At 42.5% G+C, this 27,320-nt stretch overlaps 1 protein-coding gene across 1 annotated transcript in view; it reads left to right on the top strand.

Annotated features, from left to right (window-relative positions):
- Window positions 1-26,775, top strand: part of cmya5 (cardiomyopathy associated 5) — a 96,146-nt gene extending 69,371 nt beyond the window's left edge. Inside the window, exon 14 of the mRNA XM_045709108.1 lies at window positions 25,554-26,775. Within this exon, the coding sequence (XP_045565064.1) occupies window positions 25,554-25,806 (253 nt within the window). The 3' untranslated portion in view covers window positions 25,807-26,775. The remainder of the gene's footprint in view (window positions 1-25,553) is intronic.
- Window positions 26,776-27,320: the final 545 nt, after the last annotated feature.

The following is a 27,320-nucleotide window of genomic DNA, read 5'->3' as shown; positions in this document are numbered from 1 at the left end:
TAGGAGTAGCAGTGTTATCTGTGGTAATCCATGTTTCCGTTAGCGCCAGGAAGTCTAGGGACTGGAGGGTAGCATAGGCTGAGATGAACTCAGCCTTGTTGGCTGCAGACCGGCAGTTCCAGAGGCTGCCGGAGACCTGGAACTCCACGTGGGTCGTGCGCGCTGGGACCACCAGGTTAGAGTGGCAGCGGCCACGCGGTGTGAAGCGTTTGTATGGCCTGTGCAGAGAGGAGAGAACAGGGATAGACAGACACATAGTTGACAAGCTACAGAAGTGTTGTTTCTTGTATTATTGTCTCCTTTGTCTTTAGAGAACTGTTTCACTTTGATATCCTTTTTCTTCTGTCCTGATTTTCTCTTTCTTTTCTTCTGTTAACTAGATATTCTTTGTTGTTCTTCGTTAGCTAGCTAGCTTCTTCCAAAAGAGTCCCTAGCAACTGCTTAGCAACTGGTAAACAATTCAGCTTGCTAAGATAACTACAATTTTATGAAAAATAGTTATTTTTCAAAAGCCTATCTTCTTTGTTTGTTGCTTGTTTTTTCTCCTATTCAGTCTTGCAGTTTTCTTTTGCTTTTTTCCGATGTACTTCACTCTAAAAACCATGTAAATAAGGTGAATTTACTAAAAATTTACTAAATTACTCACGATAAACGTTCACAAAAAGCATAACAATTATTTTAAGAATTATAGATACAGAACTCCTCTATGCACTCGATATGTCTGATTTTAAAATAGCTTTTCGGTGAAAGCACATTTTGCAATATTCTCAGTAGATAGCCCGGCATCACAGGGCTAGCTATTTAGACACCCAGCAAGTTTAGCACTCACCAAAGTCAGATTTACTATAAGAAAAATGTTATTACCTTTGGTGTTCTTCATCAGAATGCACTCCCAGGACTTCTACTTCAATAACAAATGTTGGTTTGGTCCCAAATAATCCATTGTTATATCCAAATAGCGGCGTTTTGTTCGTGCATTCAAGACACTATCCGAATGGTAAAGAAGGGTGACGAGCACAGCGCATTTCGTGACAAAAAAATTCTAAATATTCCATTACCGTACTTCGAAGCATGTCAACCGCTGTTTAAAATCTATTTTTATGCAATTTTTCTCGTAAAAAGCGATAATATTCCGACCGGGAATCTGCGTTTAGGTAAACAGACGAAAGAAAATACAGCATTGAACTTTAAATTAGTTGGCTCTTCACATGGGATGATTTCACTGAACAACAAAAGAGAATAATGAATGATCCCCAATGATCCATCGCATCTCCCAAAAACATTTTCAACATACATCTGTAAAATTATAGTTTCTAGACTAAAGCTTTGGTTGTCTTCCTCTCAGGCTTCCATGTCTTCTCCCTGGATCTCCTCAATGTCCACCTCTTGAACTTCAGACTCTGAGAACATCAGACTCTGAGGCCTCATCTTTAACTGTCACTTTCCAACCTTGTTGAGGATGGCTCGTTGTCATGCTCAAAAAGCCTCAAGTTTGCCTGGATGGCCACCAATTTTTCAACCCTTGTATTGTTCAGCCTGTTGCATGCTTATGTGTGTGTGTGTGTGTGTGTGTTCCCAAACAAGGACCAGTTGTGCTCTGAGGCGGCTGATGTTGGTGGGATTTGGAGGATGATGGAGGAAACTGGGGAAAGAGCCTCAGATCAACAAAGTCCCTTCCACCAGTTGGCTGATGAGATATGGCACGACTGCCATATTGCATCTCCATCCCAAAGGCCTTGCTTGGAAGTGTACTTCGCCAGACTGCCAAGAACCTTGCCCTCATCCAGGCCAAGGTGGCGAGACACGGTGTTGATGACACTATAGGTCTTGTTGATCTCTGCACCAGATAGGATGCTCTTTCCAGCATACTTGGGGTCCAACATGTACGCTGCGGCGTGTATGGGCTTCAGGCAGAAGTCTTCACGCTTTTTGATGTATTTCAGAACTACAGTTTCCTCTGCTTGGAGCAACAGTGAAGTGTGCAGGGCAGTACGGATTTCTTCTCTTACATCTGCAAGCAGAGTCTGAACAATTCACTGCAACACTCTCCTCATTGCAACACTTCGGCCGAAGTCGTGACAATAAGTATTTAACTCCTTTGTTGTGGCAACATGATGCTGCTGTTCATTTTGCTGGTGTCTACCCTTGGCTTTTACAATGTTGGCGATACATTTGGAGCCCGTTGCACTGTGAATGAGGAAATATATGATAATTTCTCCCTCGAGTATTGTGAGAAACCTCACGCTTGCTCTGGAAATGCACATGAGAACTACGCACATTTCTCCCGAACAATATGGGAGAAATCGGACTCTTGCGGTTACATGTCAGGACTGTTCTCTTGGTACTTAACCATGTCTCTGGACTTCACACATCTCCTGAAATATGTGGCGTTAAAGACTCTGGTGACTATGGATTCTCGTTCAAGTGCTGTCTGTAACTCCAAGTGTTGTAACCCTCGATCTAGACTTGCCATTATCTTGCTGCTTCTTTTGTCTGGAAATGTCCAGTCTAATCCAGGTCCTGACATTCTTACCCCTGCCGAATTAAGTAGTCAGTGGCCTGAAGTTTTTGCATATGAATGTAGGAAGCCTTCTGCCGAAGCTTGATTTTGTGAATATATGGATAAAAACTGCCGACCCGGATGTATTTATGCTTTCTGAAACCTGGCTTAAAAAATCTATTACAGACAAAAATATTGGCATAAATGGTTACAATGTTTTTCGTACAGATCGTAAATCTAAGGGTGGTGGTGTTGCTGTATATGTAAAAGACAAGTTCTATGGGGTCATTCGGACTTCTGTTACTATACCTAAGCAATTTGAATATCTGTCTTTGAACCTAAACCTTGGCTCATCTTTAAATATTGTTGTATCTTGCTATTATAGACCTCCATCTGCTACTGTTGGCTCTCTGGATTGTATTTTCAAATTGTTATCACAGAATGGCAATTCTGAGTTTGTCCTGATGGGTGATCTAAATCAGGACTGGCTAACATCTAGCTCTGATCAACTTAACATTCTGTGCAATACCTACAATATTACTCAGATTGTCAACAGTGTAACTAGGTTGAATATAAAATATCCTCTGAAATCCTCTTTGATTGATTTGATCTTAACCAATACTCCTCATCGTTTTAATGCTTCTGGTATTTTTGCAAATGACATAAGTGATCACTGTGCTATTGCCTGTGTGAGAGATGGTCAAATTCCCAAGCAGTCTCCACGTGTCATTATGAAAAGAAACTGGAAGCGGTTTGATATTCAAGGTTTTTTACATGATGTATCTAGCATTGAATAGAATTAATCCCTGATGTTGAACTAGCCTTTTCTTACTTCCACAACGCATTCCAGGATGTATGCAATAGGCATGCCCTTTTAAAAAATGCAGTATTAAGGGCAGAGAGAACCCTTGGTTTACTAAGGAACTTACAAAAATCATAAGGGAACGAAATGCTATGTGGGCTAAAGCAAAAGGGACTGGTTTGGCAGATGATTGGATGGCTTTTAAACATCTTCGAAATATGGGTGTGGCTATGATCCGTAAATTGAAAGCAGACCACTACCTGAAATCTACTTCACAAAATGTAAATAATCCATCCACATTTTGGCAAGTAGAGAAAGGTTTGGAGTGCAGAAAAGATACATAGCTTCCTAAACAATTGTTGGTCGACACTCAGATTGTAACTGAGAGAACCTCCATTCTGAAAGCCTTGAACAAGCATTTTTTTTAGATGCAGGCAGTTTATTTGAAAAGGTCAAAGGTAAAATTGAGCCCCCTATAAATTTACCTGACACCCCTGTGCACTCCTTCACCAGGTTTTCCTTTTCATCCTTCTCTGTTTCAGAAGTGTGTAACGCCCTGAAAGAAATTGATAAAAACAAATCCCCTGGCCCTGATGAACTAGACCCCCGCCTCCTACACCTAGCCGCTGACATCATTGCTCCCCCTTAACCTTATGCTTGATGTTAAGGAAATCCCCAAGTTATGGAAATCTGCTTTTGTACTGCCTCTCCTGAAAGGTGGAGATCCCTCGCTACTTGACAACTATCGACCCATTTCAAAATTGTCTGTACTATCAAAGGTACTGGAGTCCTTAGTTAGTAGGCAGCTAAAGACCTACTTCCAAGAAAACAATATCTTAAATGGAATGCAATCAGGTTTTAGGTCTGGCCACAGCACTGTTTCAGCAACATTGAAGGTTTTAAATGACATCCACTGTGCTCTTGATAAGAAGTTACATTGTGTGTCTGTTTTTATTGATTTGTCGAAGGCTTTTGACACCGTGGACCATGCTGTGTTAGTGCAAAGGTTAAAATGTTGTGGAATTACTGGTTATGCTCTAGATTGGTTTATAAATTACCTATCAAATCATACACAATGTGTAATGGCGGATGGTTGCAAATCTGAGTCCATAGAGGTGTGCTCAGGTGTTCCGCAAGGTTCTATTTTGGGCCCACTGTTGTTCATTTTGTATATCAACAACATTGGGGATCTTATTGAAACAGCGGATGTTAATTTTTATGCAGATGATACTGTTCTTTATTCAAGTGGTAGTAGTTTATCTTTAGCTTTTGAAAATGCCCAAAGAGCATTTAACATCATAGAACAGAATCTGTATGATTTTAAAGCTGATTCTAAATTCGGTAAAACAAAATGCATGGTATTTTCAAATGCCAGGCATGTTACAAATCATGTCATTGCTACATTGGCTGGACATAATATAGAGCAAGTTAACGTGTACAAATATTTGGGTGTGTGGGTTGATGATAAACTGAGCTTCACTGTGCATGTAGAGAACTTGATAAGGAAGCTCAAGCTGAAAATAGGATTTTATTACCGGCATAAGGCTTGTTTTTCTTTTGAGGCCAGGAAGGAGCTGGTACGATGTACAATTGTCGGTTTTAGATTTTAGTGATGTTATATACTGCTCAAAAAAATAAAGGGAACACTTAAACAACACAACATAACTCCAAGTCAATCACACTTCTGTGAAATCAAACTGTCCACTTAGGAAGCAACACTGATTGACAATAAATTTCACATGCTGTTGTGCAAATGGAATAGACAACAGGTGGAAATTATAGGCAATTAGCAAGACACCCCCCAATAAAGGAGTGGTTCTGCAGGTGGGGACCACAGGCCACTTCTCAGTTCCTATGCTTCCTGGCTGATGTTTTGGTCACTTTTGAATGCTGGCGGTGCTTTCACTCTAGTGGTAGCATGAGACGGAGTCTACAACCCACACAAGTGGCTCAGGTAGTGCAGCTCATCCAGGATGGCACATCAATGCGAGCTGTGGCAAGAAGGTTTGCTGTGTCTGTCAGCGTAGTGTCCAGAGCATGGAGGCGCTACCAGGAGACAGGCCAGTACATCAGGAGACGTGGAGGAGGCCGTAGGAGGGCAAGAACCCAGCAGCAGGACCGCTACCTCCGCCTTTGTGCAAGGAGGAGCAGGAGGAGCACTGCCAGAGCCCTGCAAAATGACCTCCAGCAGGCCACAAATGTGCATGTGTCTGCTCAAACGGTCAGAAACAGACTCCATGAGGGTGGTATGAGGGCCCGACGTCCACAGGTGGGAGTTGTGCTTACAGCCCAACACCGTGCAGGACGTTTGGCATTTGCCAGAGAACACCAAGATTGGCAAATTCGCCACTGGCGCCCTGTGCTCTTCACAGATGAAAGCAGGTTCACACTGAGCACATGTGACAGACGTGACAGAGTCTGGAGACGCCGTGAAGAGCGTTTTGCTGCCTGCAACATCCTCCAGCATGACCGGTTTGGTGGTGGGTCAGTCATGGTGTGGGGTGGCATTTCTTTGGGGGGCCGCACAGCCCTCCATGTGCTCGCCAGAGGTAGCCTGACTGCCATTAGGTACCGATATGAGATCCTCAGACCCCTTGTGAGACCATATGCTAGTGCGGTTGGCCCTGGGTTCCTCCTAATGCAAGACAATGCTAGACCTCATGTGGCTGGAGTGTGTCAGCAGTTCCTGCAAGAGGAAGGCATTGATGCTATGGACTGGCCCGCCCGTTCCCCAGACCTGAATCCAATTGAGCACATCTGGGACATCATGTCTCGCTCCATCCACCAACGCCACGTTGCACCACAGACTGTCCAGGAGTTGGCAGATGCTTTAGTCCAGGTCTGGGAGGAGATCCCTCAGGAGACCATCCGCCACCTCATCAGGAGCATGCCCAGGCGTTGTAGGGAGGTCATACAGGCATGTGGAGGCCACACACTCTACTGAGCCTCATTTTGACTTGTTTTAAGGACATTACATCAAAGTTGGATCAGCCTGTAGTGTGGTTTTCCACTTTAATTTTGAGTGTGACTCCAAATCCAGACCTCCATGGGTTGATAAATTGGATTTCCATTGATTATTTTTGTGTGATTTTGTTGTCAGCATATTCAACTATGTAAAGAAAAAAGTATTTAATAAGATTATTTCATTCATTCAGATCTAGGATGTGTTATTTTAGTGTTCCCTTTATTTTTTTGAGCAGTGTATATATGCAGGCCTCAGCCACTACCCTGAGAGCACTTGATTCAGTGTATCATGCAGCCCTCAGGTTCATTACAAATCAGAAACGTCTAACACATTGTGATCTCTACAGCGCTGTTGGCTGGTCGTCATTGACCTTGCGTAGGCTTAAACACTGGTATACACTGATTTTAAGGCCATATTGGGTAAAATGCCATTTTATCTCTGTTCTTTTTTAGTTCGGTCAGTAAATAAGTATCAATTACGGTCCCATTCTGAATTGCTTCTAACAGTACCAAAAATTAGAACAGGTCATGGGAGAAATAGTTTTAGTTACTTAGCACCGTGGTCCTGGAATTCTCTTTTGAACATTTTAAAATGTGGTGATCTAGTTTCGTTGGCGGAGTTCAAACACTTGATCGTATATATTATAGAAGAGTGTAATTGTTTTTAGGCCAGCTGTTTTTAGTCAAGATGTTTGTGTTTTTAAATGTAATATGTTTTTGTTGTACTGTATGTGTGTTTATAGTTTTGTTTAATGTTGTGTATGTAATTTGGTTTGTCTGAAACATTGTTCCCCTTGCTGCTATTGGACCAGGTCTCTCTTGGAAAATAAATATTTATCTCAATGAGAATAAACCTGTATAAATAAAGGTAAAAAAAAAAATCTGACAGGATGACATTGTCTCCCTCAATCTGTGCAATGGCTAATTCTGTAGGTTTCAGGAGTTTCAGGCTGCTTACCACTCTCCCGAAATACATCATCTAGGAGGATCCTCTTGATGGGGCGGTCCATATCGGCAGACTGTGATATGGCCATTTCTTGGAGAGACTCCTACCCCTCCAGGAGACTGTCAAACATGATGACAATACCACCCCAACGGTGGTGCTCGTATTCTTCTCACTTTGCTTGGTGAGGTAGATTGCTGCTATAACTTGATGACCCTTCACATACCTAACCATTTCCTTTGCTCTCTTGTAGAGTGTATCCATTGTTTTCAGTGCCATGATGTCCTTGAGGAGCAGATTCAATGCATTAGCAGCACAGCCAATGGGTGTGATGTGAGGGTAGGACTCCTCCACTTTAGACCAAGCAGCCTTCATGTTCGCAGCATTGTCTGTCACCAGTGCAAATACCTACTGTGGTCCAAGGTCATTGATGACTGCCTTTAGCTCATCTGCAATTGTGGGAGCAAAACTCATGACTCTGATTCCATTTCCATTATTAGCAGCATTTAGGCTGTCCACTTTGAAGAGCTGAGACAGAATGGCTATATAAGGAATGGAACATATAGGACCAGGCCCTGCTACCATTATAACCTATACAGCGGGCAGATGTGGGCATTAACAAGCAAGAACTGATATGGAGCGATAATGGTGAAGAACGGTCTAGGGAAGCTATTTTCATATAGAGGGAGGGGACTCTATACGTTATGCAAAGACAGAATCCTATAAAGATAGGACTCTGTAATATGAGAATTTAGTCTTTTTCATGGAAGGGCTTGGCTCTGATGCGTGTGTAATAGGGTCCTTCCATGGAAGGGCTCGGCTTTGCTACTCTGTATTAAAGTCACAAGTTCTTGTAAGAGTGTTATATTTCTGAGGCAATTTTCCACGACATAAAGTAGAGACAGGTGTGTCTGTTGTCCCTGGTGTCTGTGCTCTTTTTCTAATACTGGTTGAGGGGTGAAGATGATGTAGTTAATTATTCCTTACCCACGAACATTCGACCACCCATCAGAGATGATTGCTTTCTCTATGATTTGCTTGACCTTCACTTGAACTCTGTTGAACTCTGCATCCAGCAAATGAGTAGATAAAGCATGTCTGGTTGGAGGGGTGTATGCTGGGCAAAGAACATTCAGAAATGTCTTCCAATACACATTGCCTGTGAGCATAAGAGGTGAACCAGTTGCATACAGAGCTCGAGCAAGACATTCATCAGCATTTCTCTGACTACGTTCCTCCATTGAGTCAAAAAAACTTCTGATTCCAGGAGGACCATGAGCTGTTGCTATCGATAAGGTGTCTGATTCATAAGTTTTACCTCGAATAGAAGTAGAGGGACTTCTGTCAGAGGTTGCTTGTTGTGAGCGCTGAGGGAACTTTATGCACTTGGCCAGATGATTCTGCATCTTTGTTGCATTCTTCACATATGATTTGGCACATTTTTTTGCAAATGTACACAGCTTTTCCTTCTACATTAGCTGCAGTGAAATGTCTCCACACATCAGATAGTGCCCGTGGCATTTTCCTGTAAAGATTAGGGGAAAAATTGTAAAAAAAACAACAAATACAATTCCATGTACAGATAAATAGTTAAGCAGTTAGATTAAACAACTCCTTTGTAAGATAAATGTTTTAAAATGAAACGTGTTATTTTTTTAAATTTACACCCCTCAGTTAGCAGGCTTCAAGCAAGCTAAATGGTACATGGTATCAAAAACTAACTAGCAGAAATTGTTAACAAGTTAGAAATGCTTTAAGCACACTTTGCTGAAGGCTACTATTTACTAGTTAACAAAAAATAATGGATGACGTATAAAATATATTCACCCCACCCAGTATTGTCATCAAAACTTACCAGAAAGCATGTCGTCCTTGGCTTAGACAGTGTAGTAGTTTGGGCTCAATAGGTTCTCATTAGTGTGCAAGATCTTGAGAATCAGCTGTACATGTGATGGAAGAGTGCACTGTGCATGCAGAGGGTTGTAATTCCATTGAATTGGGGATAGGTAACCAAAATATGCCACAAGACCTAGAATTGCCTTGTGTATCCCACAAAAAAGGTTCACTGTTATAAGGTAACTTTGTTGATGAATTTAAGCAAAATTTCCAAAATTCCCGGGCTTAACTTCCCATTAAATTTTTTGAACTTTACTGGAAAGTTTCCGACCCTTTGCAACCCTACTTGTAACAATGTTCACTACATTATACTAACTCTGACAATAACAAAGGGGCTGAAGTCTACATCATCCCATATTACAGTACACTCTATTAGGTGTTAACTTCCATTCACCCGCTGAGTGTGTGTGTGTTGCACCTGGAACTAAGGCCAGTCAGTGGTCATGCCCGGTATGTGGGTGTTCTTCCATCAGTGAGCGATGAGATGAAGAAAGATCATCCACACACTCCTATCAACAGTATGACTCCAGGTGTAGCCTACCTCTCATTGTTGATGTTCATTGCTGATCCTCTTCCTCTCCTCCTGTGATTGGTCAAATATTTACTCCATGTAGCCTGGGGTGTAGTGGGTCACCTCCAGAACTTTCTCAAAGCGCGCTCACACCTGGGGGTGTTGAATTGGCGAGAGATGTACAAGACATTACACATACATACACTGAACGAAAACAAACTCAACATTCAAAGATTGTGCTGGTACAGTTGATATAAGAAAATCAGTCAATTTCAATAAATTCATTAGGCCTTAATATATGGATTTCACATGACTGGGAATACAGATACAGTTGAAGTCGGAAGTTCACATACACCTTAGCCAAATACATTTAAACTCAGTTTTTCACAATTCCTGACATTTAATCCTAGTAGAAATGAGGTTAGTTAGGATCACCACTTAATGTGAAATGTCAGAATAATAGTAGAGAGAATGATTTTCAGCTTTTATTTCTTTCATCACATTCCCAGTGGGTCAGAAGTTTACATACACTCAATTAGTATTTGGTAGCATTGCCTTTAAATTGTTTAACTTGGGTCAAATGTTTCGGGTAGCCTTCCACAAGCTTCCCACAATAAATTGGGTGAATTTTGGCCCATTCCTCCTGACAGAGCTGGTCTAACTGAGTCAGGTTTGGAGGCCTCCTTGCTCGCACACGCTTTTTCAGTTCTGGCCACAAATTTTCTATAGAATTGAGGTCAGGGCTTTGTGATGGCCACTCCAATTCCTTGACTTTGTTGTCCTTAAGCCTCTGTCATTGTCACTCAACGCCTAGGTTTATCTCCACTGTACTCACATCCTACCACACCATTGTCTGTACATTATGCCCTGAATCTATTTTACCACACCCAGAAATCTGCTCCTTCTCTGTCCCTAACGCACTAGACGACTAGTTCTTATAGCCTTTAGCAGTACCCTTATCCTACTCCTCCTCTGTTCCTCTGGTGATGTGGAGGTTAACCCAGGCCCTGTAGCCCCCAGTTCCACTCCTATTCCCCAGGCGCTATCATTTGTTGACTTATGTAACCGTCAAAGCCTTGGTTTCATGCATGTTAACATCAGAAGCATCCTCCCTAAGTTTTTTTTTTCTTTACTGCTTTAGCACACTCCGCCAACCCTGATGTCCTAGCCATGTCTTGAATCCTGGCTTAGGAAGACCACCAAAAATTCTGAAATTACCATCCCCAACTACAACATTTTCCGCCAAGATACAACTGCCGAAGGGGGTGGAGTTGCAATCTACTGCAGATATAGCCTGCAGAGTTCTGTCATGCTATCCAGGTCTGTGCACAAACAGTTTAAGCTTCTACTTTAAAAATCCACCTTTCCAGAAATAAGTCTCACTGTTGCCACTTGTTATAGACCAGCCCCTAGCTGTTCCCTGGACACCATATGTGAATTAATTGCCCCCCCCCCCATTTATCTTCAGAGTTTGTACTGTTAGGTAACCTAAGCTGGGATATGCTTAACACCCCAGCCGTCCTACAATCTAAGCTAGATGCTAGCTAGATGCCCTCAATCTCACACAAATTATCAAGGAACCTACCAGGTACAAACCTAAACCCGTAAACATGGGCACCCTCATAGATATCATCCTGACCAGCCTGCCCTCTATATACATCTCTGCTGTCTTCAACCAGGATCTAAGCGATCATTGCCTGCGTCCGTAATGGGTCCGCGGTCAAAGACCACCCCTCATCACTGTCAAACGCTCCCTAAAACACTTCAGCAAGCAGGCCTTTCTAATCGACCTGGCCTGGGTATCCTGGAAGGATATTGACCTCATTCCGTCAGTAGAGGATACCTAGTTATTCTTTAAAAGTGCTTTCCTCACCATCTTAAATAAGCATGCCCCATTCAAAACAAATGTAGAACTAAGAACAGATGTAGCCCTTGGTTCACTCCAGACTTGACTGCCCTTGACAGGCACAAAAACATCCTGTGGCGTACTGCATTAGCATTGAATAGCCCCCGCAATATGCAACTTTCAGGGAAGTTAGGAACCAATATACAGAAGCAGTTAGGAAAGCAAAGGCTAGCTTTTTCAAACAGAAATTTGCATCCTGTAGCACAAACTCCAAAAAGTTCTGGGAAATTGTAAAGTCCATGGAGAATAAGAGCACCTCCTCCCAGCTGCCCACTGCACTGAGGCTAGGAAACACTATCACCACCAATAAATCCGCAATAATTGAGAATTTCAGTAAGCATTTTTCTACGGCTGGCTATGCTTTCCACCTGGCTACCCCTACCCGGTCAACTGCTCTGCACCCCCCACAGCAACTTGCCCAAGCTTCCCCCATTTCTCCTTCACCCAAATCCAGATAGCTGATGTTCTGAAAGAGCTGCAAAATCTGGACCCCTACAAATCAGCCGGGCTAGACAATCTGGACTATCTCTTTCTAAAATGATCTGCTGCAATTGTTGCAACCTCTTTTCCTAGCCTGTTCAACCTCTTTCGTAATCGTCTGAGATCCCCAAAGATTGGAAAGCTGCTGTGGTCATCCCCCTCTTCAAAGGGGGAGACACTCTAGACCCAAACTGTTACAAACCTATATCTATCTTGCCCTACCTTTTGTAAAGTCTTTGAAAGCCAAGTTAACCTCTCTCGGCTAGGCGGGACAAATTCGTCCCACCTACGCAACAGCCAGTTGAATCCCGTGGCGCGATTTTCAAATACCTTAGAAATACTATTACTTCAATTTCTCAAACATATGACTATTTTACAGCATTTTAAAGACAAGACTCTCGTTAATCTAACCACACTGTCCGATTTCAAAAAGGCTTTACAACGAAAGCAAAACATTAGATTATGTCAGCAGAGTACCCAGCCAGAAATAATCAGACACCCATTTTTCAAGCTAGCATATAATGTCACAAAAACCCAAACCACAGCTAAATGCAGCACTAACCTTTGATGATCTTCATCAGATGACAACCCTAGGACATTATGTTATACAATACATGCATGTTTTGTTCAATCAAGTTCATATTTATATCAAAAACCAGCTTTTTACATTAGCATGTGACGTTCAGAACTAGCATACCCCCGGAAACTTCCGGGGAATTTACTAACAATTGACTAAATTACTCACGATAAACGTTCACAAAAAGCATAACAATTATTTTAAGAATTATAGATACAGAACTCCTCTATGCACTCGATATGTCCGAATTTAAAATAGCTTTTTGGTGAAAGCACATTTTGCAATATTCTAAGTACATAGCCCAGCCATCACGGGCTAGCTATTTAGACACCCAGCAAGTTTAGCCTTCACCAAAATCAGATTTACTATTACAAAAGTTTGATTACCTTTGTTGTCTTCGTCAGAATGCACTCCCAGGACTGCTACTTCAATAACAAATGTTGGTTTGGTCCAAAATAATCCATCGTTATATCCAAATAGCGGTGTTTTGTTCGTGCGTTCCAGACACTATCCGAAATGGTAAATCAGGGTCGCGAGCATGGCGCAATTCGTGACAAAAAAAATCTAAATATTCCATTACCGTACTTCGAAGCATGTCAACCGCTGTTTAAAATCCATTTTTATGCCATTTTTCTCGTAAAAAAGCAACAATATTCCGACCGGGAATCTCCGTTTAGGTAAACAGAGGAAAGAAAACAAAGCATTCGGTCGACGCGGGCACGAGGCTGAGTCTCACAGTACTGTAACCAGCCACTACCCAAACGCGCTACTTTGTTTCAGCCAGAGCCTGCAAAGCCACGATTCAGCTTTTTGCCGCCTTCTGAGAAACCATGTGAGCCGTAGGAAGTGTCACGTAACAGCAGAGATCCTTTGTAATGGATAGAGATAATCAAGAAGGGGAAGAAATGGTCAGACAGGGTACTTCCTGTACAGAATCTTCTCAGGTTTTGACCTGCCATTTGAGTTCTGTTATACTCACAGACACCATTCAAACAGTTTTAGAAACTTTGGAGTGTTTTCTATCCAAAGCCAATAATTATATGCATATTCTAGTTACTGGGCAGGAGTAGTTACCAGATTAAATCGGGTACGTTTTTTATCCAGCCGTGTCAATACTGCCCCTTAGCCCTAACAAGTTAACAAACAGATCACCGACCATTTCTAATCCCACCGTACCTTCTCCGCTATGCAATCTGGTTTCCGAGCTGGTCATGGGTGCACCTCAGCCACGCTCAAGGTCTTAAACGATATCATAACTGCCATCAATAAAAGACAATGCTGTGCAGCCGTCTTCATCGACCTGGCCAAGGCTTTTGACTCTGTCAATCACCGCATTCTGATCGGCAGACTGAATAGCCTTGGTTTCTCAAATGACTGCCTCGCCTGGTTCACCAACTACTTCTCAGAGTTCAGTGTGTCAAATCAGAGGGTCTATTGTCCGGACCTCTGGCAGTCTATGAGGGTGCCACAGGGTTCAATTCTCGGGCCGACTCTTTTCTCTGTATAGATCAATGATGTCGCTCTCACTGCTGGCGATTCTCTGATCCACCTCTATGCAGATGACACTATTCTGTATACCTCTGGCCCCTCTTTGGACACTGTGCTAACAAACCTCCAGACGAGCTTCAATGCCATACAACACTACTTCCGTGGCCTCCAAATGCTCTTAAATGCTAGTAAAACTAAATGCATGCTCTTTAACCGATCGTTGCCCACACCCGCCTTCCCGACTAGCATCACTACTCTGGACGGTTCTGACTTATGTGGACAACAACAAATACCTAGGTGTCTGGTTAGACTGTAAACTCTCTTTCAAGAATGACATTAAGCATCTCCAATCCATAATTAAATCTAGAATCGGCTTCCTATTTCGCAACAAAGCATCCTTCACTCATGCTGCCAAACATATACTCGTAAAATGGACTATCCTACTGATCCTTGACTTCGGCGATGTCATTTACAAAATAGCCTCCAACACTCTACTCAGCAAATTGGATGCAGTCAAACACAGTGCAATCCGTTTTGTCACCAAAGCCCCATATACTACCCACCACTGCGACCTGTATGCTCTCGTTGGCTGGCCCTCGTTTCATATTCGCCAAACCCACTGGCTCCAGGTCATCATACGTTTTTGCGAGGTAAAGCCCCGCCTTATCTCAATTCACTGGTCACCATAGCAGCACCCACCCGTAGCATGCGCTCCAGCAGGTATATTTCACTGGTCACCCACAAAGCCAACACCTAATTTGGCCACCTTTCCTTCCAGTTCTTTGCTGCCAATGACTGGAAGGAATTGCAAAATAAATCACTGAAGCTGGAGTCTTATCTCCCTCTCTAACTTTAAGCTTCAGCTGTCAGAGCAGCTTACTGGTCATTGAACCTGTACACAGCCCATCTGTAAATAGACCACCCAACTACCTCATCCCCATGTTGTAATTTTTAAATCCTTTGCACCCCAGTATCTCTACTTGCACATTCATCTTCTGCACATCTATCACTCCAGTGTTTAATTGCTAAATTATAATTATTTCACCACTATGGCGTATTTATTGCCTTACCTCCCTAATCTTACTACATTTGCACACACTGTATATAGATTTTTCTATTGTGTTATTGACTATGTTTGTTTATCACACGTGTAACTCTGTTTGTGTCACACTGCTTTGCTTTATCTTGGCCAGGTCGTAGTTGTAAATGAGCCTCAACTGGCCTGCCTTGTCAAATAAAAGTAAAAAATGTAATAAAATCAATTTTGCCACAACTTTGGAAGTATGCTTGGTGTCATTGTCCATTTGGAAGACCCATTTGCGACCAAGCTTTAACTTCCTGACTGATGTCTTGAGATGTTGCTTCAAAATATCCACATAATTTACCTTACCATGCCAATTTACTAAACCATGCCATCTATTTTGTGAAGTGCACCAGTCCCTCCTGCAGCAAAGCACCCCCACAACAGGATGCTGCCACCCCCTTAATTCAAGCCTCCCCCTTTTTCCTCCAAACATAATTATGGCCAAACAGTTCTATTTTTGTTTCATCAGACCAGAGGACAGTTTTCCAAAAAGTATGATCTTTGTTCATATGTGCAATTGCAAACCGTAGTCAGACTTTTTTATGGCGGTTTTGGAGCAGTGGCTTCTTCCTTGCTGAGCGGCCTTTCAGGTTATGTCGATATAGGACTCGTGGGTATAGATAGGGAGTTGCAACACGGTCAGAAATAGCAATATAATATGTGCCTTACCTTTTGAAGATCTTCTGTTGGCACTCCAAAATGTCCCAGTTACAGTACAAATGGTCCTTTTTGTTCGATAAATTCCTTCTTTATATCCATAAAAATTCAGTTAAGCTGGCGCGCTTCAGTCAAAAATTCACTCGGTTTCCCTCCTTCAAAATGAATCCCAAATGTTACCAATAAACTTATCCAAACAAGTCAATCAACGTTTATCAAACAATAGGTACCCTAATACGCAAATAAACAATAAAATTTAAGACGGAGTATCGTTATTGTCTTTACCGGAGATATACAAAAAGAACGCGCTCTCGGCCATGCGCTTGGAAACACTACAGCCAAAATGGGAGCCACCTAGAAAACTACAACTTCTCCCTCATTTTTCTTTAAACCAGCCTGAAACACTTTCTAAAAACTGTTGACATCTAGGGGAAGCCCTAGGAACTGCAATTTGGGATGGTTTCGCCTTATAATAAAAATGCCAGCCATTGAAATCAGTGGTAGGCTGAATTTATTTTAATTTTTTTGGGGGGGGATGGTATGTACTCGGGGTTTCGCCTGCCATTTCAGTTCTGTTATACTCACAGTTTTAGAAACTACTTTAGAGTGTTTTCTATCCAAATCTACCAATTATATGCATATCCTAGCTTCTGGGCCTGAGTAGCAGGCAGTTTACTTTGGGCCCGCTTTTCATCCGGACGTCAAAATACCGCCCCCTATCCCAAAGAAGTTAATGGCTGTGTGACGTTGCTTGATATTGGCGGGAACTGGAACACACTGTCTTACAAGTTGATCCAGAGCATCCCAAACATGTTCAACAGGTGACATGTCTAGTGAGTATGCAGGCTATGGAAGAACTGGGACATTATCAGCTTACAGGAATTTCCCTTGCTACATGGGACCTTGCATTATCAAGCTGAAACATGAGGTGATGACGGCGGATAAATGGCACGACAATGGGCCTCAGAATCTCGTCACGGTACCAATGTGCATTCAAATTGCCATCGATGAAATGCAATTGTGTTCGTTGTCCGTAACTTATGCCTCCTAATACCTTATCCCCACCGCCACAACGGGGCACTCTGTCCGCAATGTTAACATCAGCAAATCGCTCACCCACATGACGCCATACACGCTGTCTGCCATCTGCCTGGTACAGTTGAAACTGCGATTCATCCGTGAAGAGCACACTTCTCCAGTGTGCCAGTGGCCATCGAAGGTGAGCATTTTCCCACAGAAGTTGGTTACGACGACAAACTACAGTCTTGTGACAAGCATGCAGATGAGCTTCCCTGAGATGGTTTCTGACAGTTTGTGTAAAAATTATTTGGTTGTGCAAACCCACAGTTAAATCAGCTGTCCGGTCGCTTGATATTGGTTGGTCTCAGATGATCCCACAGGTGAAGAAGCCAGATTTGGAGGTCCTGTTCTTTGGTTGCGAGGCTGGTACTGCCAAATTCTCTAAAATGACGTTTGAGGCGGCTTATGGTAGAGAAATTAACATAACATTTTCTGCCAACAGCTCTTGTGGACATTCCTGCAGTCAGCATGCCATCGCAGGCTCTCTGTGGCATAAGTTGTGACAACACATTTTAGGATGCTTGTAGGCACAAGGTGCACCTGTGTAATGATCATGCTGTTTAATCAGCATCTTGATATGCCACAGTGGGGAACTGCAGTGGGGGTCGCCAAAATGTAAATATATATATACAGTGCGTTCGGAAAGTGTTCAGACCCCATCAATTTTCCACCGTTTTTTACATTACAACCTTATTCTAAAATGTATTAAATTAATTGTATTCCTCATCAATCTACACACAATACCCCAAATGACGAAGCAAAACGTTTTTTTGCGTGTTCAAATGTTTAAAAATAAAAAATAAAAAAAATATGTAAATAAGTTAAGTATTCAGACCCTCTGCTATGATACTCGAAATTGAGCTCAGGTGAATGCTGTTTCCATTTATCATCCTTGAGATGTCTTTACAACTTGATTGGAGTCCACCTGTGGTAAATTAAATTGATTGAACATGATTTGGAAAGGCACACATCTGTCTATTTAAGGTCCCACGTTTGATAGTACATATCAGAGCAAAAACAAGCCATAGGAATTGTCCGTAGAGCTCCGAGACAGGATTGTGTCGAGGCACAGATCTGGGGGAGGGTACCAAAAAATGTCTGCAGCATTGAAGGTCCCTAAGAACAGAGCAGCCTCCATCATTCTTAAAAGGATCTGCCCCTTTTTTTCAGTTTTCACCTAAAATGACATTCCCAGGCCCTGAAGCAAGGATATGCATATTCCTGGTACCATTTGAAAGGAAACACTTCGAAGTTTGTGGAAATGTGAAAGGAATGTAGGAGAATATAACACTATTAGATATGGTAAAGATGATACATCTTTGAAATGCAAGAGGCCATAATGTATTATTCCATCCATGCGCAAGTTTGATTTTGGCCACTAGATGGCAGCAGTGTATGGGCAAGGTTTTAGACTGATCCAATGAACCATTTGAATTTCTGGTCAATTTTGTATCAAGGCTGCCCAAATGTGCCTAATTGTTTTATTAATAACTTTTCATGTTTAAAATTGTGCACTCTCCTCAAACAATAGCATGGTATTCTGTAATAGCTACTGTAAATTGGACAGTGCAGTTAGATTGCCAATATCAGATATGTCCATGTCCTGGGAAATGTTCTTGTTACTTACAACCTAATTCTAATCGCATTAGCCTACGTTAGCTCAACTGTCCTGTGGAATGGGCATTAATCCCAAAGAAGTTTTAAATGGAACCACCAAGACTCTTCCTAGAGCCGGCCAATCGGTGGAGAAGGTCACTCTTGACAGAGCTCTTGAGTTCCTCTGTGGAGATGGGAGAATCTTCCAGAAGAACAATCATCTCTGCAGCTCTCCACCAATCAGGCCTTTATGGTACAGTGGCCAGACGGAAGCCTCCTCAGTAAAAGGCACATTACAGCCCGCTTGGAGTTTGCCAACAGGCACCTGAAGGACTCTCAGACCATGAGAAACAAGATTCTCTGGTCTGATGAAACCAAGATTGAACTCTTTGGCCTGAAAGCCAAGCGTCACGTCTGGAAGAAACCTGGCACCATTCCTACGGTGAAGCATGGGGGTGGCAGCATCATGCTGTGTGGATGTTTTTCAGCGGCAGGGACTGGAAGACTTGTCAGGATTGAGGGTAAAATGAACAGAGTAAAGTACAGAGAGATCCTTGATGAAAACCTACTCCAGAGCGCTCAGAACCTCAGACTGGGGCAAAGGTTCACCTTCCAACAGGACAACGACCCTAAGCACACAGCCAAGACAATGCAGCAGTGGCCTTGGGACAAGTCTCCGAATGTCCTTGAGTGGCCCAGGCGGAGCCCAGACTTGAACCTGATCAAAAATCTCTGGCGAGACCTGAGATAAGAATGGGAGAAACGGGCCTCCCGAGTGTTGCAGCAGTCTAAGGCACTGCATCCCAGTGCTTGAGGCATCACTACAGACCCGGGTTGGATCCCAGGCTGTGTCACAGCCGACCGTGACCAGGAGACCCATGAGGCGGCGCACAACTGGCCCAGCATCGTCCAGGTTAGGGGAGGGTTTTCCTTTTTCCAACACGCTCTAACGACTACTTGTGGCAGGCCGGGTGCCTGCAAGCTGATTTCGGTCACCAGCTGGACGGTGTTTCCTCCGAACACATTGGTGCATCTGGCTTCCGGGTTATGCGAGCAGTGTGTCAAGAAGCAGTGCGGCTTGGCAGGGTAGTGTTTCGGAGGACCCATGACTCACGACCTTCACCTCTCCCAAGTCCATAGGGGAGTTGCAGCGATGGGACAAGACTTTAACTACCACTTGGATATCATGAAAATGGGGTAAAAATAATGGGAGAAACTTCTCAAATACAGGTGTGCCAAGCTTGTAGCATCATACCCAAGAAAACTCGATACTGTAATCACTGCCAAAGGTGCTTCAACAAAGTACTGAGTAAAGGGTCTGAATACTTATGTAAATGTGATATTTCAGTTTTTTATTTTTAATACATTTGCAGATGTTTCTAGAAATCTGTTTTTGCTTTGTCATTATGGGGTACTGTGTGTATATTGATGGGGGGAATTATTTAATCCGTTTTAGAACAAGGCTGTAATGTAACAAAATGTGAAAGTAAAAGGGGTCTGAACACTTTCCGAAAGCACTGTATATTTCAATTTTCTGAATAAAAAATAGAGTACAATTGTATGGGACAATATACAAATGTTTTCGAAAAATAAAATGTTATTGAGTGAATGTATTGTTTTTTTCTCATTTTGATATAAAATTAAAATGTAATGAATAAGGTTATTTGTGGGCCTCCCAAGTGGCGCAGCGGTCTAAGGCACTACATTGCATCAGTGTCACTATAGACCCTGGTTCAATCCCGGGCTGTATCACAACCAGCTGTGATCGGGAGGCCCATAGGGTGGCGCGCAATTGGCCCAACGTCGCCCGGGTTAGGTGAGGGTTTGGCTGGGGGGGTAAAGTAACAGGGTGGTAGTCGGCTTTGGATAGTGACTAAGGGCAGGGTACTGGGTGGTGATGGCAATTTAACAGTCTGATGACCTTGAGATAGAAGTTGTTTTTCCAGTCTCTCGGTCCGAGCTTTGATTCACCTGTACTGACCTGGCCTTAGGGATGATAGCGTAGTGAACAGGCAGTGGCTCGGGTGGTTGATGATCTTTTTGGCCTTCCTGTGACATCGGGGGCTGTAGTTGTCCAGGAGGGCAGGAAGTGTGCCCCTGGTGATGCCTTTGGGCAGACCGCACCACCCTCTGGAGAGCTCTGCCGTTGCGGACTGTGCAGTTGCCGTACTCGGCGGTGATACAGCCTGACCGGATGCTCTCAATGGTGCATCTGTAAAAGTTTGTGGGTCTGAGGGGCCAAGCCAATTTTCTTCAGCCTCTGATATTTTCCCTGTTTGATCACCTTAAGGAGGGCATAACTGGGCTGTGTGTATTGGACCATATTCCCAGTCACCTTGACATGGTTAAATGCGATCGTTCAAGCTTTCAGTTTTGCATGAATGCTGCCATCTGTCCACGGTGTTTGGTTTAGGTAGGTTTTAATCGTTAGTGAAAACATCATCCCCTATACACTTCCTTATGAACTCGATCACCGTGTCAGTGTATTTTTCAATGTCATTCTCAGAGGCAATTCGGAACATATCCCAGTCCGCGGGATAAAAACTATCTTGAAACGTTGGTCAGACCAGCGTTGAATATACCTTAGCACGAGTACTTCCTGTTTGAGTTCCTGCCTATAGGAAGGGAGGAGCATAATGGAGTCGTTCTTGGATTTCCCAAAGGGAGGGCCTTGTAGCCATCCCGGAAAAGAGAGTAACAATGGCCAAGAGTTTTTAGGCACTATAGGCAATGTGTTGATAGAACTTCAGTAGCATTGTCCTCAGATTTGCTTTGTTAAAGTCCCATGCTACAAGAAATGTAGCCTTAGGATATGTGGTTTCCAGTTTGCACAAAGTCCAGTGTAGTTCCTTGACAATAACGAAGAGATTTCTCTTGGGTGGTAATACGATCGCCATTGGATTGCAAGGTATTCTAGGTCAGGTGAAAATGAGTTATTATACGTTACTACAATCACACCATGAGTAGTTAATCATGAAACATATACCTCTGCCTTCTTCCCTTGGAGTTCTTTATTTGTATCTGCGCAATGTACTGAGAACCCTTCTGGCTGTGTGGACGGAGACAGTATATCCAGAGAGAGCCATGATTCCGTGAAACAGTATGTTAGTCTCTCTGGAAGAAGATCCTCGCCCTGAGTTTGTCTACCAGGGACTGTCATTAGCGAGCAATATACTTAGAAGCGGTGGATGGTGTGCATGCCTCCTGAGTCAAACTAGAAGTCCACTCCGAATACCTCTTCTCTGCCGGCTGCATCTTAGAGCAGCCTCTGGGATAAGTTCAATTGCCTTCGGGGGGTACAAACAAAGGATCCAATTTGGGAAAGTCAGAAAAACTGTTTGAGCATCCAGAAAAAATTCCAGCTCTTCCTTATGATGCATTAATTCAGTGCCTTCCTTCCTCAATGCAATTTTCTTCATGCCATTTTAATTAAAATTTGCACTGACTGATCAACAGTCATGTTAATGTTCAGTCTGTTCCCAAAAATCTGAAAACCTTAGTAAGCAAAATCACACTTAAAACAGGGCTCCCGAGTGGCGCAGCGGACTAAGGCACTGCATCTCAGTGCAAGAGGCGTCACTATAGTACTTGGTTCAAATCCAGGCTGTATCACATCTGTCTGACTGTGAGACTCATAGGGCGGCGCACAATTGGCCCAGCATCGTCTGGGTTTGGCCGGAGTAGGCTGTCATTGTAAATTAGAATTTGTTCTCACTGACTAGCCTAGTTAATATCTACTTCAGTGGTTCTCAAACCTCTCCTCGGGGACCCACAAGCATTTCACAATTTTGCTGTAGCGCTGAACTAGCTTTCATTTTAGTCATTTAGCAGACGCCCTTATCCAGAGAGATTAAAGAGCTTGAGGATGAGTAGACAAATTTAATCAGGTGTGGTTGCTCTTGAATAGATCAAATGCATTATGACACAAGGTGAGACCCAGATGCAGACACAGGAGGCAGATGGTTGGAGTCTTACAATGCTTATTATTCCAAAAGGAGTAGGCAAGAGAATGGTCATGGAATGGCAAAAGGTCAAAACCAGTTCAGAGTCCAGGAAGTACAGAGTGGCAGACAGGCTCGTGGTCAAGGCAGGTAGGCGGGTACAGAGCAGAAACGGGCAAGGGTCAAAATCAGGGGGACTAGAAAAAGGAGAGTGGCAAAAAGCAGGCGGACGGGAAAAACGCTGGTTGACTTGGAAAACATACAAGACAAACTGGCACAGAGAGACAGGAAACACAGGGATAAATACACAGGGGAAAATAAGTGACACCTGGAGGGGGTGGAGACAATCACAGGGACAAGTGAAACAGATCAGGGTGTGACATGCATGGAATGAGACCGAACCAAATCTAAACCAAACAAAGATGTTTATGTTTGGGCCAAATGAAGGCCAGTCCGGATCAGACCAAATCTGAACCAAAAATAAACGCCTATGGTTGATTCAGATTTGGTCCTTACCAAAAAGTCCATGGATGAGATTCCCTAAAAACAAGCCACTTCGCTATAGCTATGACTTCTTCATAGCAGGTTAGGAGACTTAGGGCTAGGCGTCTCGCTAGCGGGGCACCTGTCGACCACTTCCGGTGAAACTGGAGGGCGCACAATTCAAATAAATAATCATACAAATTATGGATATTAAACATTTAGGTACATACTAGTGTCTTATCGGTTAAACGCTTAAATTCTTGTTCTAACTGCACTGTCCGATTTACAGTATCGGACAGTGCAGTTAGAGCGCAAGCATGCAATGCGATTGTTTGAGAACGGTGCCCAACATCAAAATATTTTTCCACCGGCACAGGCGTCATAAAATCACAAATAGCGATTTAAATACTCACTTTTTGAAAATCTTCCTCTGATTTGCAATCCAAAGGGTCCCAGCTACAACATGTAGTGTCGTTTTGTTAGATAAAATCCTTCTTTATATCCCAAAAAGTCAGTTTAGTTGGCGTCATCGATTTTTGAGTAATCCACTCGTTCAACATGCAGAGAAAAGAATCCAAAAAGCTACGGCTAAATCTTGTTAAAACAAGTGAAAAATACGTTTCTATGTATTCCGCAGGTACCCTAAAATGTAGTTAAACTATACTTCGTTCCGCATGAAATATTATGTTCAGTAGGAAAACGATATTAGCAGGTGCGCGCACAAACTGATTTACAACTCCCAGTATTAAAACTCATAATTCTTCGTCATTTTGGAAGAAACAAGCCTGAAACCTTGAACAAAGACTGTTGACATCTAGTGGAAGCCATAGGAATTGCAATCTGGGAGCTGGATTTGGATATGCCCCTATACTTTCCATTGGAAATCAAATATATTTGATATTCTTCAAGGTAGCAACCCTTTGCCTTGATGACAGCTTTGCACACTCTTGGCATTCTCTCAACCAGCTTCATGAGGTAGTCACCTGGAATGCTTTTCCAACAGTCTTGAAGGTGTTCCCACATATGCTGAGCACTTGTTGGCTGCTTTTCCTTTACTCTGCGGTCCAACTTATCCCAAACCATCTTAATTGGGTTGAGGTCGGGTGATTGTGGAGGCCAGGTCATCTGATGCAGCACTCCATCACTTCATCACTCTCCTGCTTAGTCAAATAGCCCTTACACAGCCTAGAGGTGTGTTTTGAATCATTGTCCTGTTGAAAAACAAATGATAGTCTCACTAAGTGCAAATCAGATGGGATCGCGTATCACTGCAGAATGCTGTGGTAGCCATGTTGGTTAAGTGTGCCTTAAATTCTAAATAAATCAGTCATTTATTTGGGCTGCAATCTAAGGTGCGGTTAATTCCTGATTTCTGAGGTTGTTAACTCTAATGAACTTATCCTCTGCAGCAGATGTAACTCTGGGTCTTCCTTTCCTGTGGTGGTCCTCATGAGAGCCAGTTTCATAATAGTGCTGATGGTTTTTTCAACTGCACTTGAAGAAACCTTCAAAGTTCATTGAAAATGTCCAGATTGACTGACCTTCATGTCTTAAAGTAATGATGGACTGTCATTTCTCTTTGCTTATTTGAGCTGTTTTTGCCATAATATGGACTTGGTCTTTTACCAAATAGGGCTATCTTCTGTATACCATCCCTACCTTGTCACAACACAACTGGTTGGCTCAAACGCATTAAGAAGGAAATAAATTACACAAATGAACTTTTAACAAAGTATACCACCCCTACCTTGTCACAACACAACTGATTGGCTCAAACACATTAAGAAGGAAATAAATTCCACAAAATAACTTTTAACAATGCATACCAGTTCATTGAAATGCATTCCAGGTGACTACCTCATGAAGCTGGTTGAGAGAATGCCAAGAGTGTGCAAAGCTGTCATCAAGGCATTTGGTTAACACTTTTTGGGTTACTACATGATTCTGTGTTATTTCATAGTTTGATGTCTTCACTATTATTCTACAGTGTAGAAAATAGTAAAAATAAAAGAAACCCTTGAATGAGTAGGTGTGTCAACTTTTGACTGGTACTGTATGTAGTGTATTAATGTGTTGTATTGTGCAGGGCACATTTGAAAAGGAGACCTAGGTCTCAATATGTCTTCCTGGTAAAATAAAGGTAACAAATTAGAATTTGCCCAACAGTGGTGTGGAGAACTCATTGTTATTGTTTAAACTGCTGATTTCTCTTTAAAGTTAAACTGTTTCTAATGTTCAAGTATGGCCCCGCCCTGTATTAAAACATTGTTTTTGTAAGGTGAAATGGAGCCTATTTTGACATTGCAATCACGTTGAAACAAAATCACAGGTACGTGTTGAACCAGCGATATGCCTGCTCTGAGGGCGTAGTGGTGAGGAGAAGTTATTAGGTAAAAACGGTGTTCTACGTTTTCAATTGTTTGATGGAAATGCAACTTTTCTGATGGAAAAACAGAGCATCACAAAGGCCCTCCCACTACGTACTACCTCCATCGAAAACCATTGTTGCTGCGTTTTTTTATGCAACCTTTACTGATACGGTACTAAAACAGTCCTGCGTTAGGCTAATGTTAACTGACAGTGAGATTATCACAAAAAATGTTTTTCTCACTCCCTCTCTCTTATTCCCTCATGTCTTTCTGTAGTTGTCGGTTTGAGCTGCTCCATGGCAGTGTTCAGTCAGATGTGTTCGTGGGGGAGGTGCCCTCTCATATTGGCACACTGCTAGACTACAAGCATGGCCGTCTGTCCTTCTATGACACCCAGCGTGGCCAGCTGCTCGGGACCCTCGCCCACTGCTTCACCCAACCATGCCACCCTGTCCTGGGCATGGAGCAGCCAGGCAGCCTGAAAGTCAGCATGGCCCTGGAGGTGGCCGACTTCGCCAAGCACAGCTAGCCAAGCACCACATCTTCCCTATGCAAGATATGTGATCATAAGTACCCATGAATTTAATAGAAATCACATTTTATAAAGCTAGAACAGTGATAGCTACAGTTTTAATGGAATCAATAGCCAGTCTCTCTGGACTCTCCCCGATGAGGGTGGTGCCTATAGCTGTATCAGGACATTCCCTGACTCAGTGATGAAAGAGAGACAGGACTGAGAGAGGAAGAACTGTAGTTGCTTCAGTAGTATAGATTTGAAAGTAAGTGCAATTCTTTAAGGTAATTGGAAAAATATTTTATAAATAGGAAAAACATAATCGGAGCAATAGTCAATATCTATCGATCAATTATTGCTGTTTTATTTCTCTTGTGAATTTGACTGAGTGTGTTCTTGTTGAGGTGAAATGTTTCATCTGAGATTAGTATTAAGTCATCTTTTGGCTATATTTTTTTAACATATTTTGTCAATTGTTTTGCGTGCTTTAATTTCTCCAGTATCTTCTTCTCTCTTTTCTCAGCAGTCTTACTCATCTCTCCTAGAGCCTTTAGTAGGCACAGACTGCCGAGATGCACATTAAACTGTATGCAACTACCAGGGTATTGAACCCAGGTAATCTGTGTGACTCAATACTGTGTTAGCCCACTGAGCTACATGTAAAAGCAAGGCAAGGTCATTACATTTACATTTACATTTAAGTCATTTAGCATTACTTGGAGATTGTGTGGATAAAGACACTAGTAACTATTTTGTTTAATGCCATAGCACTACTTGTGTTTCATGTTGTGAATACTGGTGTATAAATAACCTTGTAAACAGATATGTTCAATCTCTTTTGTGTATTTGTTTGGAATCATTTCTGAATGATGATGAATTTGAGTTTTTTCTCTTTGTTGAATGTGTTCATGTTAGAGTCTGATGAAGAGATGGTTATTTTTGTATTTGAGACAGCACTGAATAAACTCCTAAGGTGATCTAGAAGGATCTTTAATTTTATGAACTGAAAGACAACACATTGTAACACAGGCGACTCCTGACAACTGCAACAGCTTGGGACTGATGTGACAGCATGCACTGAACCAGAGAATGCCGTTATCAGGAGCAATTACAACAAATAATGTCATCACTTCCTAAAAGATTAAGGACTCAATTCAATCCGTGTCTCTGAAGTTCAGCGCTGTAGCGCGCTTGATTTTTAAAGGTAATTTTCAATTGAGCTGACATATGCACGTTTTACCATGAATGCAGTCTCCACGAACAGAGAACATTGCCATTACATTTCAATTACACTATAGCGCTGAACTTCAGCGTTATGGATTGAATCTGGCCCTAAAACAATATCATGAATGAGCAACATTAGGTCAAAATTAAAGATTAATATTCTTGGACAAATTCAAGGAGATATTTGCTGGAAAATATCAATTTATTTTTAATAAACAGGATGAACAAGCATACATGACAATGCAGCAAAGACCTAACCCAACCCACCCTAAAATAAAATACAGGAGACAAAGAAAATAGCAAAT

This window comes from Salmo salar, chromosome ssa26 (assembly GCF_905237065.1).
Source record: "Salmo salar chromosome ssa26, Ssal_v3.1, whole genome shotgun sequence".
Lineage (NCBI taxonomy): Eukaryota > Metazoa > Chordata > Actinopteri > Salmoniformes > Salmonidae > Salmo > Salmo salar.
This window is presented reverse-complemented; position numbering and strand designations above follow the sequence as displayed.